Consider the following 22,951-nt stretch of genomic DNA (forward strand, 5'->3'; position numbering starts at 1 on the left):
TCAATCAACTGTGTTTACTCTTTTTAAATCATAATGACAAAAGAAACTACCCAAATGACACTGATCAAAAGTTTACATACTCCAGTTCTTAATACCGTGTATTGCCCCCTTTAACATTGACAGCTTGAAGTCTTTTGTGGTATTTGTGGATGAGGCTCTTTATCTTCTCAGATGGTAAAGCTGCCCATTCCTCTTGGCAAAAAGCCTCCAGTTCCTGTAAATTCTTGGACTGTCTTGCATGAACTGCACGTTTGAGATCTCCCCAAAGTGGCCCAATGATATTGAGGTCAGGAGACTGAGATGGCCACTCCAGAACCTTCACTTTATTCTTCTGCTGCCAACAACAGGTCGACTTGGCCTTGTGTATTGGATCATTGTCATGTTGGAATGTCCAAGTACATCCCATGCGCAGCTTCCTGGCTGATGAAAGCAAATGTTCCTCCAGTATTTTTTGATAACATACTGCATTCATCTTGCCATCAATGTTGACCAAATTTCCTGTGCCTTTGTAGCTCACATGTCCCCAAAACATCAGCGATCCACCTCCGTGTTTCACAGTAGGAATGGTGTACCTTTCATCATAGGCCTTGTTGACTCCTCTCCAAATGTAGCGTTTATGGTTGTGGTTAAAAAGCTCAATTTTGGTCTCATCACTCCAAATGACTTTGTGCCAGAAGGTTTGATGCTTATCGCTGTGCTGTTTGGCGTATTGTAAGCGGGATACTTTGTGGCATTTGGTAGTAATGGCTTTCTTCTGGCAACTCGACCATGCAGTCCATCTTTCTTCAAGTGCCTCTTTATTGTGCATCTTGAAACAGCCACACCACATGTTTTCAGAGAGTCCTGTATTTCACCTGAAGTTATTTGTGGGTTTTTCTTTGCATGACAAACAGTATTCCTGGCAGTTGTGGCTGAAATTTTAGTTGGTCTACCTGACTGTGGTTTGGTTTCAGCAGAATCCCTCATTTTCCACTTTTTGATTAGAGCTTGGCATTCTCAATTCCTTGGATATCCTTTTACATCCCTTTTCTGTTTTATACAGTACAACTACTTTTTCCCGCAGATCCTTTTGACAATTCTTTTGCTTTCCCCATGACTCAGAAACGTCAGTGCAGCACCGGATGAAAGATGCAACGGTCTGTCAGGAGTCCAAAACTCATTGACCTTTTATACAAAGGACACTAATTACAAGCAAACAGATCACAGGTGAGGATTGTTACCTTTTAATAGACATTCAAACCCCTTTGACACTGGGGCATTGGAGGCGTCGGTGGTAAAGCACCTCTATTTTTAGCGGCACTTTACCGTTGTTTTTGCGACCCTTTTCACCCCCGCTAACGGCCGAAAAAGGGTTAAAAGCGCTTTGCTGGCACTTCGGCAGCGCTGCCCATTGATTTCAATGAGCAGGGGCACTGTATACACTGCTCCTACAGAACCTCAAGGATGCGGCTTTCGGGGCTTTTTTGTCATCCTGCCAGCGCACCCCTCCAGTGTGAAAGCACTCGAGCTTTCACACTGGAGTGAGAGGAGATGCTCTTTACAGGCGCTATAGCGCCTGTAAAGCGCCTCAGTGTGAAAGCAGCCTTTATGTCAACTTGTCTGCATGTTATCAGGCCCAAATCACCAGAGTATGTAAACTTTTCATCAGGGTAATTTGGGTAGTTTCTGTTGTGATTATGATTTAAAAATAGGATTACCTATAAAATCCTTTTCTTTTGAAGTACATCACGGGACACAGAGCCATAGTAATTACTATGTTGGTTATAGTCCACCTTCATGTGCTGGACACTGGCACACCCTAAACCTGAAGTTGCCTCCCTATATATCCCCTCCTATACCGGGAGCATCTCAGTTTTGTAGCAAAGCAATACACGTGTATACTAGAAAGAGGGGGGTGGGACCTCTGTGTCCCGTGATGTACTTTAAAAGAAAAGGATTTTCAGGTAAGCTGTTATAAAAATCCTATTTTCTTTAATTGTACATCATGGGACACGGTGCCATAGTAATTACTATGAGGGATGCCAACTGAGGGGAGGGAGACACAACAAAAGTAGGGCACTATGAAATCAGAGGACCTATACTGCTGCCTGCAGTACACTGCGCCCAAAGGCGACATCCTCATGTCTTTTACATCCACCTGATAGAATCTGGTAAATGTATGGATCGAAGACCAAGTTGCGGCCTTGCAGATTTGAGCCATGGAAGCTTGGTGATGCACCGCTCAAGAAGCACTAACAGCCCTAGAGGAGTGCGTTTTGATTTGAGAGGCTAGAAACTACCTCTTTAAACCATAAGCTAGAACGATTACTTGTCGAATGTATTTAGAATAGCAGATTTCCATGCTGCCTGTCTTCTTTTAGGACCTTCAGGCAATATGAACAAAACATCAGTTTTCCGAATCTGAGCCGTCGTCTTTAAGTAGACTGCTCTCATCACATCAAGAGAATGTAGTGATTTTTCTTCCACAGAAAAGGGTTCTGGAAAAAATGAAGATAGAACAATATCCTGGTTTAGATAAAAACCTGATACTACCTTCGGTAAAAAGTTAGGATGAGGACGCAATACTACCTTATCCTTGAACAATAATAATATGGCTCTTTACAAAAAAAAGCAGCCAATTCTGATACCCTGCTGGGGGCCACAAGAATCACAGGCTTCCCTTCCTGCATGATCCTGCGAAGAAGTCGTGGACACAGGTAGAATAGGAGGGAATGCATAAATCAGTGAGAACCGATTCCACGGGAATAGCAAGGCATCTGTTTTTGACACAAAGTTGTCGATTTCTTTGTTGAACCTGGACGTAAACAGATCTATATCTGGGATCCCCCATCTTTGACATATTGACAGGAAGATATCAGGGTAAAGGAACCATTCTCCCGGGAACAGCTGCTGGCGACTCAAGTAGTCTGCCTGCCAATTTTCTATTCCTCGAATGAAGACCGCAGATAGGCAAAGTACATTGTTTTCTGCCCAAGATAGGATATGATTCACCTTTCTCTGGGCTGCACAACTCCTTGTGCCCCCTTGGTGATTAATATAGTCCATTGCTGTGGCATAGTCAGATTGAATCCTGGCAGGACAATACTGTAAACTGAACATTCAGGCCCTCAGAACCAAGTGCTCTGCCTGAATTTCTAGAATGATAATGGGCAAGGTCATTTCTGATCTGGGCCACTTCCGTAGTAACTGAAGGATTTTCCCCTTGCAAATTTTTGGATATTAACCGGTTCCCGACCAGCTCCTGTAGATATGTCGGCAGAATGGCACGGCTGCGCAAAGTAACGTACCTGTTACCCGATCTCCGTGAGTCGGGTCCCGCGGACTCGATCGCCTCACGGAGAGGACGAGTGACAAGTGTCACTCGATCTCAGCTCCCTGTCATCGGAGCAGAGATCAGTGACGTCACATACACTGCCCATCCCCCTGACAGTTAGAATCACTCCCCTAGGACATACTTAACCCCTCCCCGCCCCCTAGTGGTTAACCCCTTCACTGCCAGTGTCATTTACACAGGAATCAGTGCATTTTTATAGCACTGATTGCTGTATAAATGACAATGGTCCCAAAAATGTCCGATGTGTCCGCCATAATGTCGCAGTCAAAAAAAAAAAAAAAAAAAATCGCTGATCACCGCCAAAACTAGTAAAAAAAAAATTATTAATAAAAATGCCATAAAACTAGCCCCTATTTTGTAAACACTATAACTTTTGCGCAAACCAATCAATAAATGCTTATTGTGATTTTTTTTTTTTTTTACCAAAAATATATAGAATACGTATTGGCCTAAACTGAGGAAAAAAAATGTTTTTTAATATATTTTTTGGGGATATTTATTATAACAAAAAGTAAAAAATAATGCGTTTTTTTCAAAATTGTCGCTCTTATTTTGTTTATAGCGCAAAAAATAAAAATCGCAGAGGTGATCAAATACCACCAAAAGAAAGCTCTATTTGTGGGGAAAAAAATGACGTCAATTTTGTTTCGGCGCCACGTTGCATGACCGCGCAATTGTCAGTTAAAACGACGCAGTGCCGAATCGCAAAAAGTGCTCTGGTCAGGAAGGGGGTAAATCTTTCCGGGGCTGAAGTGGTTAACCATAAACTGAGGCTCCGGCGTACCCAGCCTACAGTACCTGGTATTTCCAGGTGGTCCATCCGGGTACTAAATCAGGCCCGACCCTGCTTAGCCTCCAAGATCAGACAAGATCGGGTGCTTTCAGGGTGATATGGCCGTAGGCTTTGGAGTCAGACACATTGGGAAGCTAGAGCTTGAACCCTTTGTTCCAAACCGATAGGATAATGTTTTGCAGCAGTCTCGAATGAAACGGAGCATAAGGAACGGCCTTGATTGAAGCCACCATCTTTCCCAACAACCTCATGCCAAGTTGAATAGAAGAATTCATCTTGCTTCGACCACCTAAATCAGTTCCTTTATGGCACTCATCTTTGCCTGGGGCAAGAATACCCTTTTCTGGGTGTACCTATGATCAGACCCAAGTATCTTAGCCCTTTTCATGGTTTTAAAGAAGATTTCTCCTAGGCTGAGAATCCGACCTAGATATTCCAGGTAGTTGAATGTGGTGACCATACTTTGGTCTAAGCGGGCTACCGACTGGACTATCAAGAACAGATCGTCCAGGTAAACCATAATCGTTATACCTTGGGCCCTTAATCTGGCTAGAAGAGGGGCCAGAACCTTTGTAAACACTCAAGGTGCAGTAGCTAGACCAGAAAGCAGAGCTACACACTGAAAATGAAGATTAGTCGTGAGCGAGGAAATAGGCATATGGAGCTAAGCATCTTTGAGGGCAGAAGTTCTTCTACTTGTAGGATGGCGATAACGGATTAGATTGACTCCATGCGAAAAAAGTGGCTATATTCAGAAATTGAATTTAGATTTTTGAGATCCAGAATGTCCATTTGGATTTAACCAAACCCCAACTTTTGCTCTTACATGGGGGCCACCATGATCACTTTTTGCCAAAAGATGGTCCAGTGCCTGAGAGAAAGACTTCTTTTTCTCTGGATCCTTAGGAACGTTTGATCTGAGAAAACGAGGAGACGGGAACTTTTAGGACTCAACTCCAGTTGTACCTTGGAGCTATTGAAGAAGTCCAACATTCGTCTTGACACTCTTCCTGCCAGATCCTTGAGAACTGCAGAAGAATTCCCTCTATTGAGCGAGCAGGGGCACCTCCTCATAAGAAAGCTTCAGTATCTTGTAGATTTCTTTCCCCCAAGACCTCTTTTGTCCCTGAGGTTAACCCTGAGGATTACCTTTTGAATCCGACGGCGGAAGCCGTCGTGACTGCCTGGAGGCTGATGCCCCTGGCACAGAAGAAGGAGCTTTAAAACGAAAATACATTTACTCCTTTCCTTAAACGGCAAAAGGGGTACTTTTTCCACTAAAATTTCTTTGGATGTGTTATCAAAAAAATCCCCAAATAGCTGTTTCACCGCAAAAAGGAAGACTAGCCAGGAGCTTCTGCATGGTGCATAGCGAAGGGCGCAAGGCCTGAAGGATAGAATCTCGCATAGCAACTATTGCAAACAAAGCTGCCAGATCCTGGGCCTGCTGAGCAGGATAACCTTGAACACCTGTTTAAATTGGTCTCTCAACGATTAAGCAATTACTGTCAGCGCAGGCTGAGACACTCAATCTGCCAGAGAAAAAAAGTGTTTTTTTTTTTTTTAATAGGAATTCCAACTTGTTATCCGTTGGATCCCTAAGCATTTGAGCATTTTCTGCCGGACAAGTCAAACTCTTATTCACAGAGGATATAGCAGCGTTAATTGCTGGTATACCCTACTTAATGAATTTTCTCCACCATAGGATAAAGTGTAAAAACTTTTCAGGAGGGAAAATAATGCTTATCTGGGTGATCCTCTCAGATACAAAAAAGCTTTTCCATTAAGGAAAAGGCATGCACAGCTTAGGGAGACTTTAGCGAACCCAAACACTCAGGGTACATAAATGTGGAGCGGACCATTCAGCAAGAAATTGCACCATCAATCTTAAGATTGAAACAGCTGATTCTCCCACATTTGACACCACAGAAGAGGAGTCATCAGCCTCACCACAGTCCCCTGAACCTGTCACATTTTGACCCACACTGGGATGCGATTAAAGTCCTTAGGTTTAAAAAAAAAAAAGTTATGGCTGAGGAAAAAAGATATTTTTAGTAAAATAAACAGGGGCTCTGCAGTGTTGAAAACAGTTGCAAACGTTTCATGGCCCCGATGCTCACTCTGACCAGCCACCCCCTCTCAGGGGAGGATGCCATTTGTAGAGATGAGTAGGCTTTCCAGAGCTTGAGGGAGACCCTTTTAGCTATTTTTTGGGGGTGTTTCAACCCCCCCTTCTGACCTTAGCCTCATGCACAAAGCAGAGGTACTACCAGAAGAAATCACTTGAGCAATAGTCCAGCCACTGCCATTACTGCTCAGCCTGATGCAAATAGTAAATGTTTCAAATAGGAAATGCCTGTGTCACCAAAACCTCATTCATGCTCCTCTTTGCGCTTATGTCTCTCCGACAATTTTGCAGCCAGCACAAATGTAGGTTTTTTTTTTTTTTTTTTAAACACACACCTGTGGAGGACGCCAGCGCCACGCTAAGCCCCGCCCCCACCTCACATCACGCCCCCCCCCCCCCCTCCTTTCTTTCAAGAAAAAAAAAGTTTTCTCGCGCAAGTACGGGCCTCCGATCCGACGGGATCAGCTTGTGAGGGAGGGATGGCGTGGAGGAGACCTGGAAGCCACCGCCGAGTAGGGGCGGTGAAAGAAAACGGCATGATTGTTTTTAGTTCTCCCTTATACTCAGCCTCATAAAGAGGGGAAGAGTTCAGCCCAGGTGGGGGTGTCTGGAAGAAGCAAAACCCCCCAAACTTACCGGAGGTCTGCCTGCTAGCTGGAGGAAAAAAAAAGTCTGCTGCTTCTGTGACACAGCGTGATCTCTGAGCAAAGCATGAGAAGGTACCATTCAATTAGGCCTAAAAGAGACACTTTGAATGGATCCAACTACATAGCTAGCCCCAGCAAGGATTGCTCCAGTGGAGCTCAGCACAGCACATCTTCACTCGTGACCAACACTTTAGACACTGGGGAAACAACTGAGATACTCCTGGTATGGGAGGGGTTATATAGGGAGGCAACTTCCTGTTTAGGGTGTGCCAGTGTCCAGCACCTGAAGGTGGACTATAACCCACATAGTAATTACTATGGCTCTTTGTCCCGTGATGTACAATTAAAGAAAAGAGTAAATACAGTTGATTGATAATAAATGGCTTCAGCCAAACACCAACCATGAGTGAAAGAAAAGTTTTTGTGTCATTCATATTCTCTTAAAAATGGCCAAGAAATCATAAATTCTGCCAGGGTATGTAAACCTATGAGCACAACCATGTGTGTGTGTATATATGTCACCAGTCAGGACCCCAGATCACTGCCACACCAGCCATATGACGACGTTTTACTGCAGTGGTGACAGTATGTAAAAAAACGGGGAAAAAAATTGTAATTTAAACTTGTCATTTTTTTTTTGTCACAATTTTTTGGAAAATGAAAAAAATGAAGCAACTTCACAAAAACTTGCCATTCCTCTTACTAAATAAACCCAGACTCTCTACTTTCAACAAAAAGGGGTCATTTGGTGGGTATATGTACTGTCCTGGTATTTTAGGGACTCAAGAAATGAGATTGGTGCTCGGTACATCAGGATTAATGGATTTTCAAATCTATATATCATAGTTTGTAGACTCTCTATAACTTTCACACAGACTAATAATATACACTGATTCGGGTTGCTTTTTTAACAAAGAAATGTAGCAGTATATACATTTTGGCCAAAATTTATGAAAAAAGATTATTTCAGTGAAAACATTTTTTGACAGAAATAAGAAAAATGTGTGTTCTTTTTATACATTTTTTTCGTTTATATAGCAAAAAACAAAAATGATGGTGAGCAAATACCAGCAAAAGAAAGCTCTATTTGTGTGCAAAAAAATAATGGTTTAACCACTTGCCTATAGGGCACTTTGCCCCCCTTCCTGCCCAGGCCAATTTTCAGTTTTCAGCACTGTCGCACTTTGAATAACAATTGCGTGGTCATGCAACACTGTACCCAAATGAAATTTTTATAAATTTTTCACACAAATAGCTTTCTTTTGCTGGTATTTAATCACCTTTGGGTTTATTTTTTGCAAAACAAATAAAGAAAAAAAAAAAAGGTTTTCATAGTTTGTTAATAATGTTTGCAAAAAAGGTAATTTTTCTCCTTCACTGATGTGCGCCTACAGGTGACACTGATAGGTAGCATCAATAATCCGTGCCATTATTATCAGAGTAGATGTGTCTCTCACGCTTTCAGTGTGAGGAAAGGAATTCAGATAACCGGCTTGTGTTTAACATCGTGATCATCGGTCATTGGACACAGCTGATCACATGATTGGCCCTTTTCCCCCAGATCTGTGATCAGCTGTGTCCTAAGGATGCAGCGATCACAGAGCAAACCCCCGGGAATGGGGGCGCAGGCAGCGTGATGATGGGAGGACGTCCATGGACGCCCTCCTGGCAATGTAAGCCTGTGCTGTACATGAAAGTGAAAGTAAAATGTATAACACCTTCATGACCATGTAACACATCTATGCAGCTCCCAGTATTAAAGCCCAGTTCCTGGACACTGCATATATGTGTTACACTGTTTGTGCTGAAAGTGCACCTCCAGCACCGAGACCAGACTGTCTGACAGCTCCGGGTCTCCTACTAACTATTGGGACCTGGGGGAACTGGATCCCGACCACAGGCTTGCCTCTGATTTGCTATCACAGTGATCATTTATTCTGTAGCTTACCAAAGTTGTTCCTCCTCTGCGAAGAGGTGAAACAGACTGCTCTGCTAGGAAAGAGTAAAAGATGCATTATGGGAGATTTACTAAAACTGGAGCACAGAAAATCTTATGCAGCCGTTCATGGTAACCAATCAGCTTCTAGCTTCAGCTTGTTCAATGAAGCTTAGACTAAAAAACCTAGCAGCTGACTGGCTACTAAGCACAGCTGCACCAGTTTTAGTAAATCTTCCCCAGAGTATCTAATTGTCCTCCTCCCTGGACAAGATGTCTCCAACAGCCTTTGTTTTATTTTTGTTTTTTTGTTACAAAAAACAAAACTAGTTAGGTGCCTGACCTAGTTTAGGAGTGTTTAGCATCATCAGGAGCAGGCAAACTTATTTTGCAGGTTGTTCTCTGGTGGTGGGTCATGGTAGCAGCATGAAAATATAAAGCCCCATACACACTATTAGATTTTCTGCAGATTTTTGTCTTCAGATTTACCAAAACCATATAATATGAGGTCAAACCTTCAGAGTTTCAATTTGTATGCAGTCAGGCAGGCCCTTGCACTACATGGTTTTGGTAAATCTGAAGACAAAAATCTGCAGAAAATCTAATAGTGTGTATGAGGCTTAAGGCTAAATTTAAATTTTATTCATTTTTTTACCATTCTGGGCCAGTTTTCCTCGCAGAATAAAAAAAAAAAAAAAAAAAAATCAGGAGATCTCCATTACCAAATGAAAGCCCAATTTGTCCTGAAAAAAAATACTGTATAATTCACCTGGATACACTAAGTAGTTATATAATGATATGTAGTAGTCATATGATGATATGTACAGTTATACTAACACGTTAAAGTGGTTGTACATCCTGTACAACCACTTTTACCTACAGGTAAGTTTATATTATGGCTTACCTGTAGGTGCTGGAAATCTCTCCTAAACCTCCACAGTTTAGGAGATATTTACGAAAAAGCCGAGCGCCCATGACTACGGCGCATGCGCACTTTAGAAAGGGCATGCTGTGCCGTTTCTAATAGGGGTGGTGCTGTGACTGGCGGCTCCCACGCGCATGCGTGGGAGTGACGTCCATCGACTCCGGCCAGTCACAGAGCCCGAGTTTGCGGCTCCGGAAGGAAGAGGGGCGAAGATGGACGCTCCCTGGTAGTGGGGACAACCGTGACATTGCGGGCTTCGGTTTCAGGTAAGTGACACATAATGGGCTTCTATGCGATGCATAGTAGTAGCCCATTATGCTTTACCTTTGCAGGGAAATAAAGAGGAAGTAAAACCCACCAGGGTTTACTTCCTCTTTAAGGTTTGTTTTGACCTGGGGTCATGAAGGGGTTAAGCTTCCCAGTGGCATAAGGAACCTCATGTAAGATACACTTGGCCGGACACCTGAATCTTCCCCACAACTGGCTACCAAAGAAACAATTTTATTCAGGGTGAAGGCTCGCACCCTCATTTCCTCCTAAGCCCCTCCCTTTTTCCCACTGCATCATGGCTGCTGCCTTTCCACATTGAACAGTGGAAGGGGGACCAACAGTCCATACATACCACTGACAATGGCTTTGGACAGATCAAGTGACCACTGGTGTGTCTAGGGTTTCTTTGTCTCAGGGAATGCATTGGCTGTTTTTTCTAGAGACGAGGACCAATGTGAGCATTTACATCTATGGAGAAATCCTTAAAAAAGGAGGTTAAATGGTCAAAAATTGTACGCTCCCTCTGATGAACTGAAGGTAAGAAATAACATCCAGGCCTGTATTTTTACATGAAGATCAGAAGAAGATAATAATATTGACATCCTGAACCATAGTGGAGATTGGATCTGTAGTCTGCCCTTGCTCTTGGCATGATCGTCAGAGCCCCCCATGTATCAGCCTCCATCCTGATCTGCTTTCCACTTTTGTTTAAGAAGATTAAAGCTGACACGGCATATTTAATCTGCCAAACGGTACATGACAGGATATAAAGTGAGGAATGTCCTAACTCCTTACAATGTAATGTGTATCTGCGAGACCTCAGGGTCCACCGAGAGCCAAGGAACACAGCCCACCTAGAGCGGCTAACGCATACAATACTACTACTGGGCGAAGAGCCAGGAATGTGGCCTGGACCGATTATCTGTGCTCAGATGAATGTACTTCCCCGGCTCAAATGAACCACTTCACCAAGTTCCCGGGGTCACCTCACTGTTGAGTAAAAAGGAAATGGTTGTGTGTGTGCCCCAGTCACCTTCTGTGTGCAACACCGAGAGCCGCAAACAATTTGAGGACAATAGACAAGTTTTTACACACAGAGCGAGAGCTGCCCCCAAACACGACAATTATCCAGCGCACTCCAAATCCATCTTACTGTACACAGAGCCGTCCTGGCATTCACACCGCGCTGGAGCGCTTTTGACATAAGCTCCGTACAAAGTAATCAGAGCACTGCGCTTCATGCTTCAACACTTGTTGGAAATGTGGAATGTTGTCGGTTTTCATGAGGAAAACATTTGGTGGGTCTTTTTTTCATGCTATGTCTATCTTTTTTTTTTTTTTTTTTTTGGAGTTCCTGCTGGGAGCTAGAATGAAGCCCCCTCCATCCATCCTACACTTCACAGCTTCAGGTGTAAACTCCTAAGTCATTATTGACATGTGAATAGGATTTAGGATAAGATTCTATGTGATCAGCTTATAATATAAGGCAGCCTCTTTCAATCTTATTAACACGGAGAAACACTTGAAATACCTTTTATGTCTCAGGGCACCCTTGCTAATTTTTATTATCTGCAGCTCGTGGTACATTGGACTGAACGGTAAGTTAAGATAAAAGAATAAATAAAAGTATAAGGATATTGGTATTTAAGTGGTTGACACCCGGGACTACTCTATATAATATGGAAACAGAACAAATAATGGTCAGAAAAGCATAGAGTGAAAATTTCAGTGTTCCCTCACAGAGGTGGCCCATGCTGTTCCCAGCATTGGGGGTCAGTGAAGACCTCCATATACTAGTGGGCAAAGGGATGAATGCGGCTTATATTGTTGGTCAGTTGGATGAATTCCCCACTTACAGATAGCCAAAAAGGATTAATGGTGTCAGTGGTTACTTATATGAGAGGCTGAAATTGCTAAATTCTCAAGAAACCTCTGGCAGAATTCTAAAGCTCCATGGAACGCTGATTAAGAAAGGCTGACCTAAGGAGTAGAGGTCACTCTTGGATGTAACTAGAAACAGATTAAGGACACTGACCACATCACCAGTTAATAAAAAGGTAGGCAGGGGTGAGCACGGTAGAGCATTGGCAGGAAGTGTCAAAGCTTTGCTTGTCAGAACTTCCCAAGAAGGGTTAGGAGGTGCTACGTTATACCTGCAGCAGTCCTACTGTAACTTTTCGCCTATAATAGTACATACTGTTGTGGACAAGAGGCACTTTCTGCCATTGAGCAACACTGGTTTTTAATCAGCCACATCATTGGAGAGGAGGATGTGCCACTTCAAACACAAGCAAACTAGACCAAGCAGCATAAAGTGCTGTGTGAGTTCCACAAGACTGCAGATCAAAAGCCATTTCCCATCTATGTCAGTGCAGGATGGAGATCCAAACCACTTCCACACATCTCAATGTCAACCCAGGATGAAGGCCCACCACTTTCACACAGCTGTATGTCCGATAAGGATGGAGACCCCCCCCACATCTGTATGTCAACCCTGGATGAAAACCCACCACCTCCATATATATATGTATGTCAGTGCAGGATGGAGACCCAAGCCACTTCCACACATCTGTATGTCAGCTCAGGATGAAGACCTACCACTTTCACACATCTGCTCAAGTGTCATGTCTGAGGGAAAAATCTTCCCAGCCGGCCTGTATTGCCCAATGCCAATCAATCAGATTAATGCCATGATGCCATGGCTGTGCTGACCAATGAGTGCTTGTCATTGCAAGCATTATGGTGGATACTCTCTCTGAGACTGTATGGTCCACTACACTGGCAGCACAAGTGCAGTGGGGTCCGGAGGGGTGGCCAGGATAATTGGTTTTAGGTTACCTTTTCATTTTTCGTTAAAAGCTGCGCTTAAAGTGTATGTTAATCTTTTAATAAATTAAATAAGAACTTGGAAAGATTAGCTTTTTAATATTACATCCTAAGAAGATATTTACAATTAAAACTTACAGGTAACATCTGAACGCAGAGAGCTGGACAGGAAGCCGCTGTTTGCGCGCAGTGATGAGGACATCGCTAATAAGCGAGCGTTCTGGATGTCTGCTTTGAATTTTTCTTCCTGTAAAGAGAGAAATGTTTTTTGTTGACTAGAAAAAAAATAATTTATTTCACACCTAACTGTGCCAGTGATGCTCAATTTTTGCAGCACATGAACAAGTGCCAACCAGAAGTATTATATATTTTATATATATATATATATATATATATATATATATATATATATATATATATATATATATATGAGAGAGAGTGTTATGCTTTGTTCATATTTCATGTTTGATGTGTACAACCATTATTTTAAGGCATTTTCTGCATCAAAAACCCTCCATGATCAGTTCCCCCAAGCCCCTCTTATTTATTTACCTGGTTCCTCTTTCAATCCAGTGGTGTGCCCATCTACAGCAACACTTGTCTTCTCTCTCTTAGCACAGAGACCCCAAACAAAACCCATTAAGCTCCAGCCGCTGTCAGTTAAACACCGAGGAGGTTTCCTTGCCTCTAGCTGCGCCACACTGTTGAGTCACTAACCCAAAATCACACTCTCCAGAGAACCCTCACAGGCTGAGAATCCCTCTGTAAATCTTCAGTGACCACTAAAGGTGCACCATCCCTAATTTACATGTCCGTTTGAGGCCATGCAGTCTTACTGTACCCATAGAGAACGGGACCCTTCTAGAAGATTGGGCATCGATTTGGCAAGCCATTTAATAATTCTCTTGCAATTTCCACACCCTTGAAGACTCTTATAAAGTCCTCTCCAGATGGTATTTTACACAGGCACATATTGCTAAATATGTTCCTACCTATAAGCCCTTTTGTTTTCGCAGTTGTGGTGTTGATGGCAACATGCTCCACATATGGTGGTCCTGCCCAGTGGAGCGTCGCCTATGGATTAGGGTTGATAATATGGTATTGTTGCTTACGCAAATCAATATTAAGGAAAACCCCTGGGAAGCCTTTGCGGACCAATAAAAGACGTGCCATGGCAGTCTCACATCTTGATGTTCTTAATTTTTATAGAAAACTGAAGCCCACATGTGGAAGCTCCCTTCCTTTAGCTTTGAGGAGGTTAAATCTAGAATACAAAACATCTTAATTAACGAAAAGTTTACTGCAATTTTGGAGGACAAGCACTTTCCTAAAGGACTCCCCCCCACCCCACCTACATTTTGTCAGTGGTTTCCTCATAACATATGATTTGTTTTTATTTACTTATAATGTGTCTGTGTTGCACCATTTTTTAGCATGCACATATTGTTTTGGTTTATAATATTTTAAGCACTGCATTGTCACATTTTATATTTTGGATGCAAGGTTGGTTTTGTGCTAGCTGCTGGTTTTTAATAGCGAACGCTCACTCATACCGTTTTTGAATTGTTGATTACCAACCAGTCTCCCGTTTTACTATGTGGTTACTCCACTTGTGATCGGAGAGCTTATGCTTGTAGTCCCCCTATTTTTGCTTGCGTTTGGGAACAAAGGTTGTTGTCCCCCATGGCAAAGTCCCTCCCCTCTCTTCCCCCTGTCCTTTTTCTCTTGGCTCTAGGTGTCCCTTCCCCACTTTCCCCCTCTCGCTTGAGGGGCACTATTTTCCCCTTTTGCTTTTTTCTTACTGCAAATTTTGAGCCACCGGCCCCCTTACCCTTTTTACAATACCTCTTTGTCAACTGCCTGCTGGGCCTGTTAATGAAAGTTTCTTGTCTACCGCCTTTGATCGACCACAATGGGACATTGCCATAGATTTTTCTACATTATCCTTATTTTTCTGTTGATCAAGTCCCCCCCCCCCCCCCCCACATTGTATATGTTCATATTCTTATTCACTCCTGCATGGGTGTGTTATGCCTGTCTTTTGATCATCCAATTACATCATTGGTACGCTATGCGTATGGCTTTAGTCATGTACATGCCATGTTGGTAGAGACACACTGAGAATGGAGCAGCGGGCGGGGCAGAGCCAGGCTGTGTCCACAGACACACACAGCTTGGCTCAGGAGCGAGTCCGCATGAGTGCTCCCATAGCCAGCAGCTTACTATGAGGGTACTCAGAGAAGAGGAAGAGCAAACAGCGCCGGGGGGGGTTTATTGTTTTAATTTTAAAAATATATGGTACCTTTTTTTAACCAGCATAAAATGTATGTTACCCTAAATATTTTTTTTTTCCGCGTGTGTTCGCATACTTGTATTTTCTAATACACATCTATGGTGTCCTGCTGCAATGAATGGAATGACAACCTCAACCTGGACTCCGACCAGGACAGGACCCCACTGCATTTCACTCCGCCTCCGGAGCTTAGTATTGATCCCCATGACTAAGCTCTGGGGGGGCGGAGTGAAACAAGTTGGGGTCATTACCTGGTCGGAGTCCAGGCTGAGGTTGCCACTCCATTCATTGCAGCAGGACACCATAGCTGTGCGACTTCCAGGGGTCACCCTTCCTTTCTTGAACTTTTGCAGGAGTAAGGACAGGCTCCATCCCCTGTCAGCACTCTAGCAGCAGCTGCAGATGCGCGGTGTACATCCCCCCCTCCCTATTGAGCCTGAGCAGCACACACATTTTTCTCAGGTCACAGAGGTACAGGACACTGTGCAGACACACAGAATGCCTTGTGTAGTTTGTTCAGCCACCACACCCCCTTACCAATCACAGCCAAGGCCAAACATTCCAGAAGATGGAAACTTTTGATTAGGGTGATTTCTGTTATTCAGATTTTAAAAGGAGCCAAACTACTATGAGATAATAATTTAATATGATCACTATCCTTAAATAGAGGATCAGTCATATTTTCAATATCAATGGCAAAGTTTCATGATTTCTGCCAAGGGGATGCAACCTTTTGAGCACAACTTTATCCATTACTATTTGCCACCAAAAGAAAGCCCAATTTGTCCTGAAAAAAAGATACAATTTACCTGGATACACAAAGTCATTGCAATGATATATACAGTTATACTAGCACATGTCAAAGTTGCAAAATTGGGCTTGGGCGTTACAACTTGTTTTTTTATGTGTCCTTCGCTTTCAGAAAAAAATGTTTGAGATTAAGCACGTTTTAATATGTGTGTGTATATTTATGTAAAATGAAGGGGGAAAAAAGTTGGCGCTGGCAGTGGAAGGGTTAAAAGGGGGCCTGCATTGGTCATAGAACTGTTTGTGCGAAGGAGGTCACAGTGCCCTTGGTTTGGGGGGGTGGTCACACACTGGTTGATCTCAGTTTTGACGGCTTTGGAAAAATTTATTACCAAGCAGAATTTCCCTGCCTTGTTGACGTACAGGTGAGTGTGAAATGTATAGGACCAGGCCTCAACATTTCTGTGTACTATTCACCTCCCTACGCTGGCCACATGCATCAGGCTAGAGCACCACGGGTGAACTTAGGTCACGCAATCAAAATCTCATCATTGATCACGGGTAATTAACTCCATAGAAGTGAATGGGGCCCACCCACTGAGCAGATTGTTAGTGGCTGGGACACACATTACATGCTACGGCATTCCAGGAAGTCTCCATAGTTACACAGCGCGGGTGAGGAAAAAAAAAATAAGACATCCTACAGGTCTACATGGCTAACCTTGAAAGACGAACACCTTCAGGACCCTTCATTGATACAGGCAAATAACCCGCAATACCTTATCTGATTTCTCTATAATGGCACATCCACAATGAATCACTTCTACCTGGCGATGGGTAGCCAATAGTTCAAAAATCCCTCAGTAGTCTATGGAGGATTCTGATGGTGCAGCTTTGGGGTACACACACACACAGGCAATTCTTGATAGAGAGATTATTGCCCAATTAGCGACCAAGCAGTACGCATAGGAAACAGTGGACTGTAGTGATCAATTGCTAGTGGTGGCACGGTGCTCTAAATGTGTGCAATGGAGTGATACTACACGCACATGTAGCAATCGCTAGCTATTAATCACAGGATTGAATGGGCAACTTTAATAGTGTAATCGTTCTAGCAAAAAATCACCCCGTCTGTGCCCAATGTTAAGATGACCCTAGAAATAAGGTGATTGTTGTACAGTCTTGGAACTATAATGGATGACATGATTAATGTACACTCTGCACCTTTGTAGACATTTCTGACTAATTGATCCCAGAAGAACAGTCAAAGGACTGGCCTGAATTTCTGGCCAATTGTTATCCCCCCCCCCCCCCCCCACGTTAAGCCGAGGCAAGGAGTGTGTGCTATGCTTATACAAGATTTTAGGTTTATTTTATATTACTTATCCGGGGTGGTGCTATAGAACTAAAGCCGTTGTGAACAAAAAAACATGCATGTGAAACACACACTAAAAAGTGCACTTAAGGGGGGTGTGCCTTATCCGCCCCCCGAAGGGGTCGGACCTCTCCCTAATGCCCCAGGGCGCAAGGCTCCTGACAGGGACATAGGGTTTGACATGGTCTGGCTAGCCAGAAAGCTTGGTGGACCACTCTCCTTGTGGCCAGCCAAAGCCAACCACTGAGTACCAAGGTCAGAGGAGGAAGGAGCTTGAAGGTCAGACATCCTCCCCCTAGACATCAGGGCAAACCTGAGGCCTCAACCTCTATCCTGAGAAAAAAAAAAAACACACACACACAAAACAATGGAGAAAAATAAATATAAGTGACCATGCAATGTGCAGTGGCTAGGCCCTGAGGCCCGGTAACAAAAATTGCCCCAGACTTAGCTAAAAGGCGCAGTGCATAAAAAAGTACCATATTTATCAGCGTATAACACACATTTTTCCCCTGAAAACAGAGGGTAAACAGTGCCTGCGTGTTATACACCGATAATATGTTTTACCAAGAGGGGGCGGTCCGCCCTGGAAGACACCCATTGGGGGGGGGGGATGTCAGGCTGGCTGCCCCGTCTCTCCTGGCCCTAGGACAGCACTGCCTGCATAGTCTAGAGTTGAGAAAAAAAATCACTTGCCAGCCCCTTCTCATACACTGCTCCTCTGTCTGCCATTGTAAAACGAAGCTTCTAAATACCTCAATAGCTCTGTTTTTTTTTTCTGGTTGCTCTCCTCCTCCCAGTGTAACTTTAGATTGGAGGAGGAGAGCAGTCACATGAACATCTATGTAACTTTAGAGGAGAGCAGTCATGTGACCAGGTCTGTGAAAAAAAACTGAGCTATTGAGGTATATGGAAGCTTTGTTTTACAATATGAGTGACAGTTTTCTTAACTGTAGAGTATGCTGGCAGTGCTGTCCCACGAGACTGGGAGTCTCCTGGGAGTGTAGGGGGGCTCTATACTGTGCAGGGGGCTGTATACTGGACAAGGGGGGCTGTGTACTGTAAAGGGGGCAGTGAAAACTTTTTTCTTTAAACTTCCCTCTTAAAATTGGGGTGTGTGTTAAATACAGTATTTGGTGCTGTGACTGTGGGGTCCTACACCCAAGCTTTACTAAGAGCACCTCTATGGCGACCACTCCCAGGGGTCACAGATACCACAGACTCTCTTGCCTTCCCAGCCCATGGCCAGACAAAATAGATCCACTCAAATCCGGAGGAACTGGGCCTATCCAGTTTTTCCAAGGGAATTACTCCTGTGCCTCAACTGCCTGTGGGCATCCTGGTTTCTGTTCCAGCAAGTACTAGCCTTCAGAGCCCCCATCATTCCAGCAGGGATACTACCTAGCCAGAAAGACAGCATAGCACCCCTATTGGACACTGAAAAGAACAGATACTACCACTTGATCTTAGCCAAAAGTCAAGTTTTTACGTTTATACTCAAGTTGTTCTAATAGGGCACCGCTGTGATAATCTCACCCTGCCTCTCCCAAGGAGCGCTGTTATATTCTCACCCTGCCTCTCTCATGGAGCCCCACTGGGTTGTCTTACCCAACCTCCCCTGTGGAGCACTCATCCTTGATTTATCTCATCACATATCATTGACCATAGTTTCTTTCATCTCTTTAAAAATGCCAACCCCTGCTCCATAGAGTCTTCCGTTTTGAGTGGACTTACAATGTTTGCTATGTAGGTGTAATGAATAGATCACTTAAGATAGGCAGTGTGCAGACTCATCTGTAGTCTGAGAAACCAAAATGGGTAGCCCAGTGACCTAGATGTGGATAGGTCGGTTAAGACCTCTGTGAGGTTACCTGTAAGGAAGAATGGCATACCCTGTAATCCTGGATTCGTCGCTTTGAGTCTTCCAGCTGTTGCTGCAAGGAGCCGATGATCTCCCGATACTGCGCATACCTTTCCTCCATTACTTCACGCTGGAGGTGAGAGTCCTACACAGAACACAGATTATCGGATCAATACAGCTACAGGTATAAAAGTAGTCCAATGTCATTCTGTGTGATCTGCTATATACGGACAGCTCCGTGACCTTTGCCTTTTTTTTAAGCAAATTGGATTCATTAAAACATATATGGCATTTACAGAACTTGCTGAACCCCACTCAAACCACTAAATACACGCCAAATGCAGTACATACACTGGAGCGGTTTTATATACCAAAGACTTTGCATTCCTATCCACCCAGACCTGAGATTAAAGTATAACAAAATGGATTTTAGTTTTGGATAGAGTGGAGGGGGGATTAGAACACCTGTTAGGTTTTTATTGCTGTGTCCCCGTTAGGGAGATTCACCCTCTCTAGTTGACCAGTTTACTGTTATCGCCAAAACAGAAAAAAAATTTGGGTTGTCCCCAGCACCAGAATAGAGGGGAAATCTTCCAATGAGGACACTAGTTCTATTTTAACACAACTCTCCACAAGGGAGGAGGCAGGAGACCCAATTTTTCTCGCTGCACTTCAGTAACACTTACAGGTCTTGTGTGTCCCCCCCCCCCATCCTATGATTGGACAGTGAACGAAAAGCAGTAAACTCCCTCTGTCACACCCATTTCTTCCCCCATCACCCTGACCCTTGCACAGCAGAACAATTGACTGAATCTGTGTGCTTCTCCTACCTCTCATAACCTCAGCTTTACTGAGAACAGATTCAGGTGAAAAAAAAAAAAAAAACATTCAATGATGTATTGATGAATATGGAACTGTGTATTTGTTTATTACCTGCCTGGAGTTCAGCTTTAAACTGTACATATAGAAAAAAAATCTGACACTTCTTTCAAAACAACAAAAAAAAAAGTGTTCTGGCTACACAAAAACGTTCATGTACAATACTATAAATATATATTTTTTATTAAATGCACAAATTGCCCCACCAAAAAGCAGAATTTATTGGGAGGATATTCATTCCTGGGCATGCAACTGCAATGATGAATGTCCATATATTGGCCCCTGGCTCTCGTACAGTGACTGCATGCCAAGCCACGATCTGCTTGTAGTCGCAGTTAAATCTGTAGAAAGCGGCTTCGTTTCTGGCGATACACATGCGGTAACCATGACACCACACCTGTTTCCTATTTTCACCCCTCCACACACATACCAACATATGGGACAAACTTCTCTCTATTGTGCCGATAAAACAAATCCTCATAGAGTGATATTTCAGCTATATAGAAGCCGGAATAAAACTAAATCGGGCCCATCGCTCCCCCTTCCTTAGAAAAAAAAAAGCTAAAATCCATATATATAGTCGCAAAATCCCTGACCAGCCCGACATGAATGTGCAATCTGCCCATTCTGTGTGGACAGAAAACTTCCAAATCAGATCCAAGTCTCTGAACTCAATGTAAAGGGAACCCATCTCAAAGCAAAATACCTGTCTCAGTAGAGTCTGCTGGGATGATATTCCTAGAGTTATGACCACCAGTCCCTAAGATAGTAAAGTTGAACCTATGGACCTTCTCTGCCCCAAAACTAGGATAAAAGAGGCCTGTGTAGGCTTAAGTCTACAGACCCATACCTGAGCCACAAACCTGCAACCTTTTCACCAAGCAAGGCTCCATATAGAGAGATGGATCTAGACTGGCAACCAACAGTGTCACACAGGATGAAGCCCTGTGGGGAAGGGTAGTGCAGGCGTAGTGACAGACCTGTGTGTGGCATAGAGGACCCCCAGTTTAGCCCTCGACATCACCAAGGGTTTGCGGTCTAAAATTCAGCATGTACAGGGATGGTCTGAGGCTACAGATGAGGTTGTTCGATGTTCCTATTGTCACTAATTACTGCTTGGGTCTGAGGGCTGCACAAGAAGTATCAAAAGGGGTGAAGATTGAGCACCAGGGACATAGTAATCTTACCTATGTGGCTAAAGCTTAGCATGCTGCTCTCCAAAATCCAACCAGAGTGGGTTCAGTGGTTAATAGCAAACCTGCTCCATATGTTGGGTATCCGATAGGTACCCAAGCAATGACATGTTTTGCAACATAATCTGGACACAGACAGAGTAGATTAGGATGATCTCACAATGTCTGCTGTGCCAGATTCAGCCTGAAGAAAGAATACTAAGGTGGTTCAATGTTCCTGCTAAGGGCCTAATGAAAGGAGGAGGGGGGCTCACTTCCTATGGACAGTCATGATAGCACGGAGTCTGTCCTCAGTCCCCCTTTAGAGCACAGTTCCCCCCCCCCCCCCTTTATATCTGTGTCCTCAGCTCCCCTTTACATTACTGTGCAGTCCCTTTTACATTAATGGACAAGGGGTGGGAGGAGCTCTCCATTCCGATCTCCAGCTCCTCCCACCCCCTACCCTGCAGATTGGATGACATCGTTAGCCAGGAGGATGGAGGACCGGGAAGAGTACACACAGCAGGAGGTGAGCGGCAACCGCAGTCCATAATAGGCCTGTGTGGACCACAGTCACCACTCATCTCCTACTGTGCGGCTCGGTCATCAACAGGCCATGGCCCGGTGGTTGGGGACCCCTGCTCTAAACAGTTCTCCTCTAATACAACTGTAAACCTCTATGCATGCATGGCCACATAGGCTAACAAAGGTGTTCAGAGGCTGAAGAAAAAAAAAAGTAAAACGTGTGACCGCATGGAAATCACATGGAGCTTTTGAACCTTGCTTTCTGCACGTTGTAAACCGCACTGTGTTTTTCAGTGTGTGGGAGTGCCGTTAGGAGTTAATGGCACCCTTGTGCATTTTTTCTAAAGCACCGCGTTTTGAGTGTGGCTGCGGGATGCGTGCAATTTACACGCATTCCTGCACCCGCATAGATGTGAACCTTGCCTTTCCTTTTAATAAGAGAGCTGAGGGCTCTGTGAAATTTGAGCTCTTATCTGAAATCGGCTTTGTGCTTCCATAGTTACCTCTTTAGTTGTGTAAGGATGGCAATGCCAGGCTGCCCATGTCAGCAGCTGATTTCAGACCTCAGTACATGACCGTCCTGGGGGAAGCTAATAAGTTGAAGGCTGTAAATCACGAACAGCGTCCTCTGTAAGCTGAAGGTGTTCAACCCGTTTCAGGGGAAACCTTTAACTCTGAGCTATATTCTGCCAAACAATGGAAATACAGATGTGATTCATACGGTTTCCTGCAGAGCTTCCACAATGCCCTGATCACCCCCATGGCATCTGGGGATCCTGCTGTCTCCATGTCCCTCATTGTCTACGCGACCTGCAATGACCACAACACCAGAATACTAATCGGCTCCTACACTGTACATTATATCCAGCCACTGAGCAAGCATTGGTGGATCTTTCACTGTACAGGACTCTTTCTCCTTGAAAATAATTGTATGATTTGTTTGTTAAAAGTTTATGAAGAGCGGTGATGGTTATTTTAGATTTGGATAGAGTGGTGAGAGGTTAGAACATCAGTAATTTTTTTATTGCCGTTTTGTGTCCCCCTCCCCAATATGTGTTCTGATCACCAATCACAGGGGCTGAAGGTGAGGGCAAGTCCAAAACGATGTTGCTACCAACAGAACAAGCTGGGAAATCTTCAAATGGGGAACACTTGTTCTTGTGACAACTGTCTAAGATGGAATTTCTTTCATACTGGAAAGAGATCCTCTTGCTTCCTGTTGAGTCTACAAGACAGGATG

General features: G+C 43.8%; 1 protein-coding gene and 1 pseudogene across 7 annotated transcripts in view; both read right to left on the reverse strand.

Annotated features, from left to right (window-relative positions):
- Positions 1-22,951, reverse strand: part of CEP128 (centrosomal protein 128) — a 361,449-nt gene that overhangs the window by 4,346 nt on the left and 334,152 nt on the right. For 4 of the 7 annotated variants that reach the window (XM_073610792.1, XM_073610794.1, XM_073610790.1 and 1 more), the window contains 2 exons: positions 19,146-19,280; positions 12,998-13,106 (listed from right to left, as the gene is read on the reverse strand). In XM_073610792.1, coding sequence (XP_073466893.1) covers positions 12,998-13,106; positions 19,146-19,280 — 244 coding nt within the window. The remainder of the gene's footprint in view (positions 1-12,997; positions 13,107-19,145; positions 19,281-22,951) is intronic. The other 3 variants (XM_073610796.1, XM_073610795.1, XM_073610793.1) reach the window with 1 other exon arrangement.
- Positions 4,121-4,237, reverse strand: LOC141120672 (5S ribosomal RNA; annotated as a pseudogene).

Source organism: Aquarana catesbeiana, linkage group LG13, assembly GCF_042186555.1.
Source record: "Aquarana catesbeiana isolate 2022-GZ linkage group LG13, ASM4218655v1, whole genome shotgun sequence".
Lineage (NCBI taxonomy): Eukaryota > Metazoa > Chordata > Amphibia > Anura > Ranidae > Aquarana > Aquarana catesbeiana.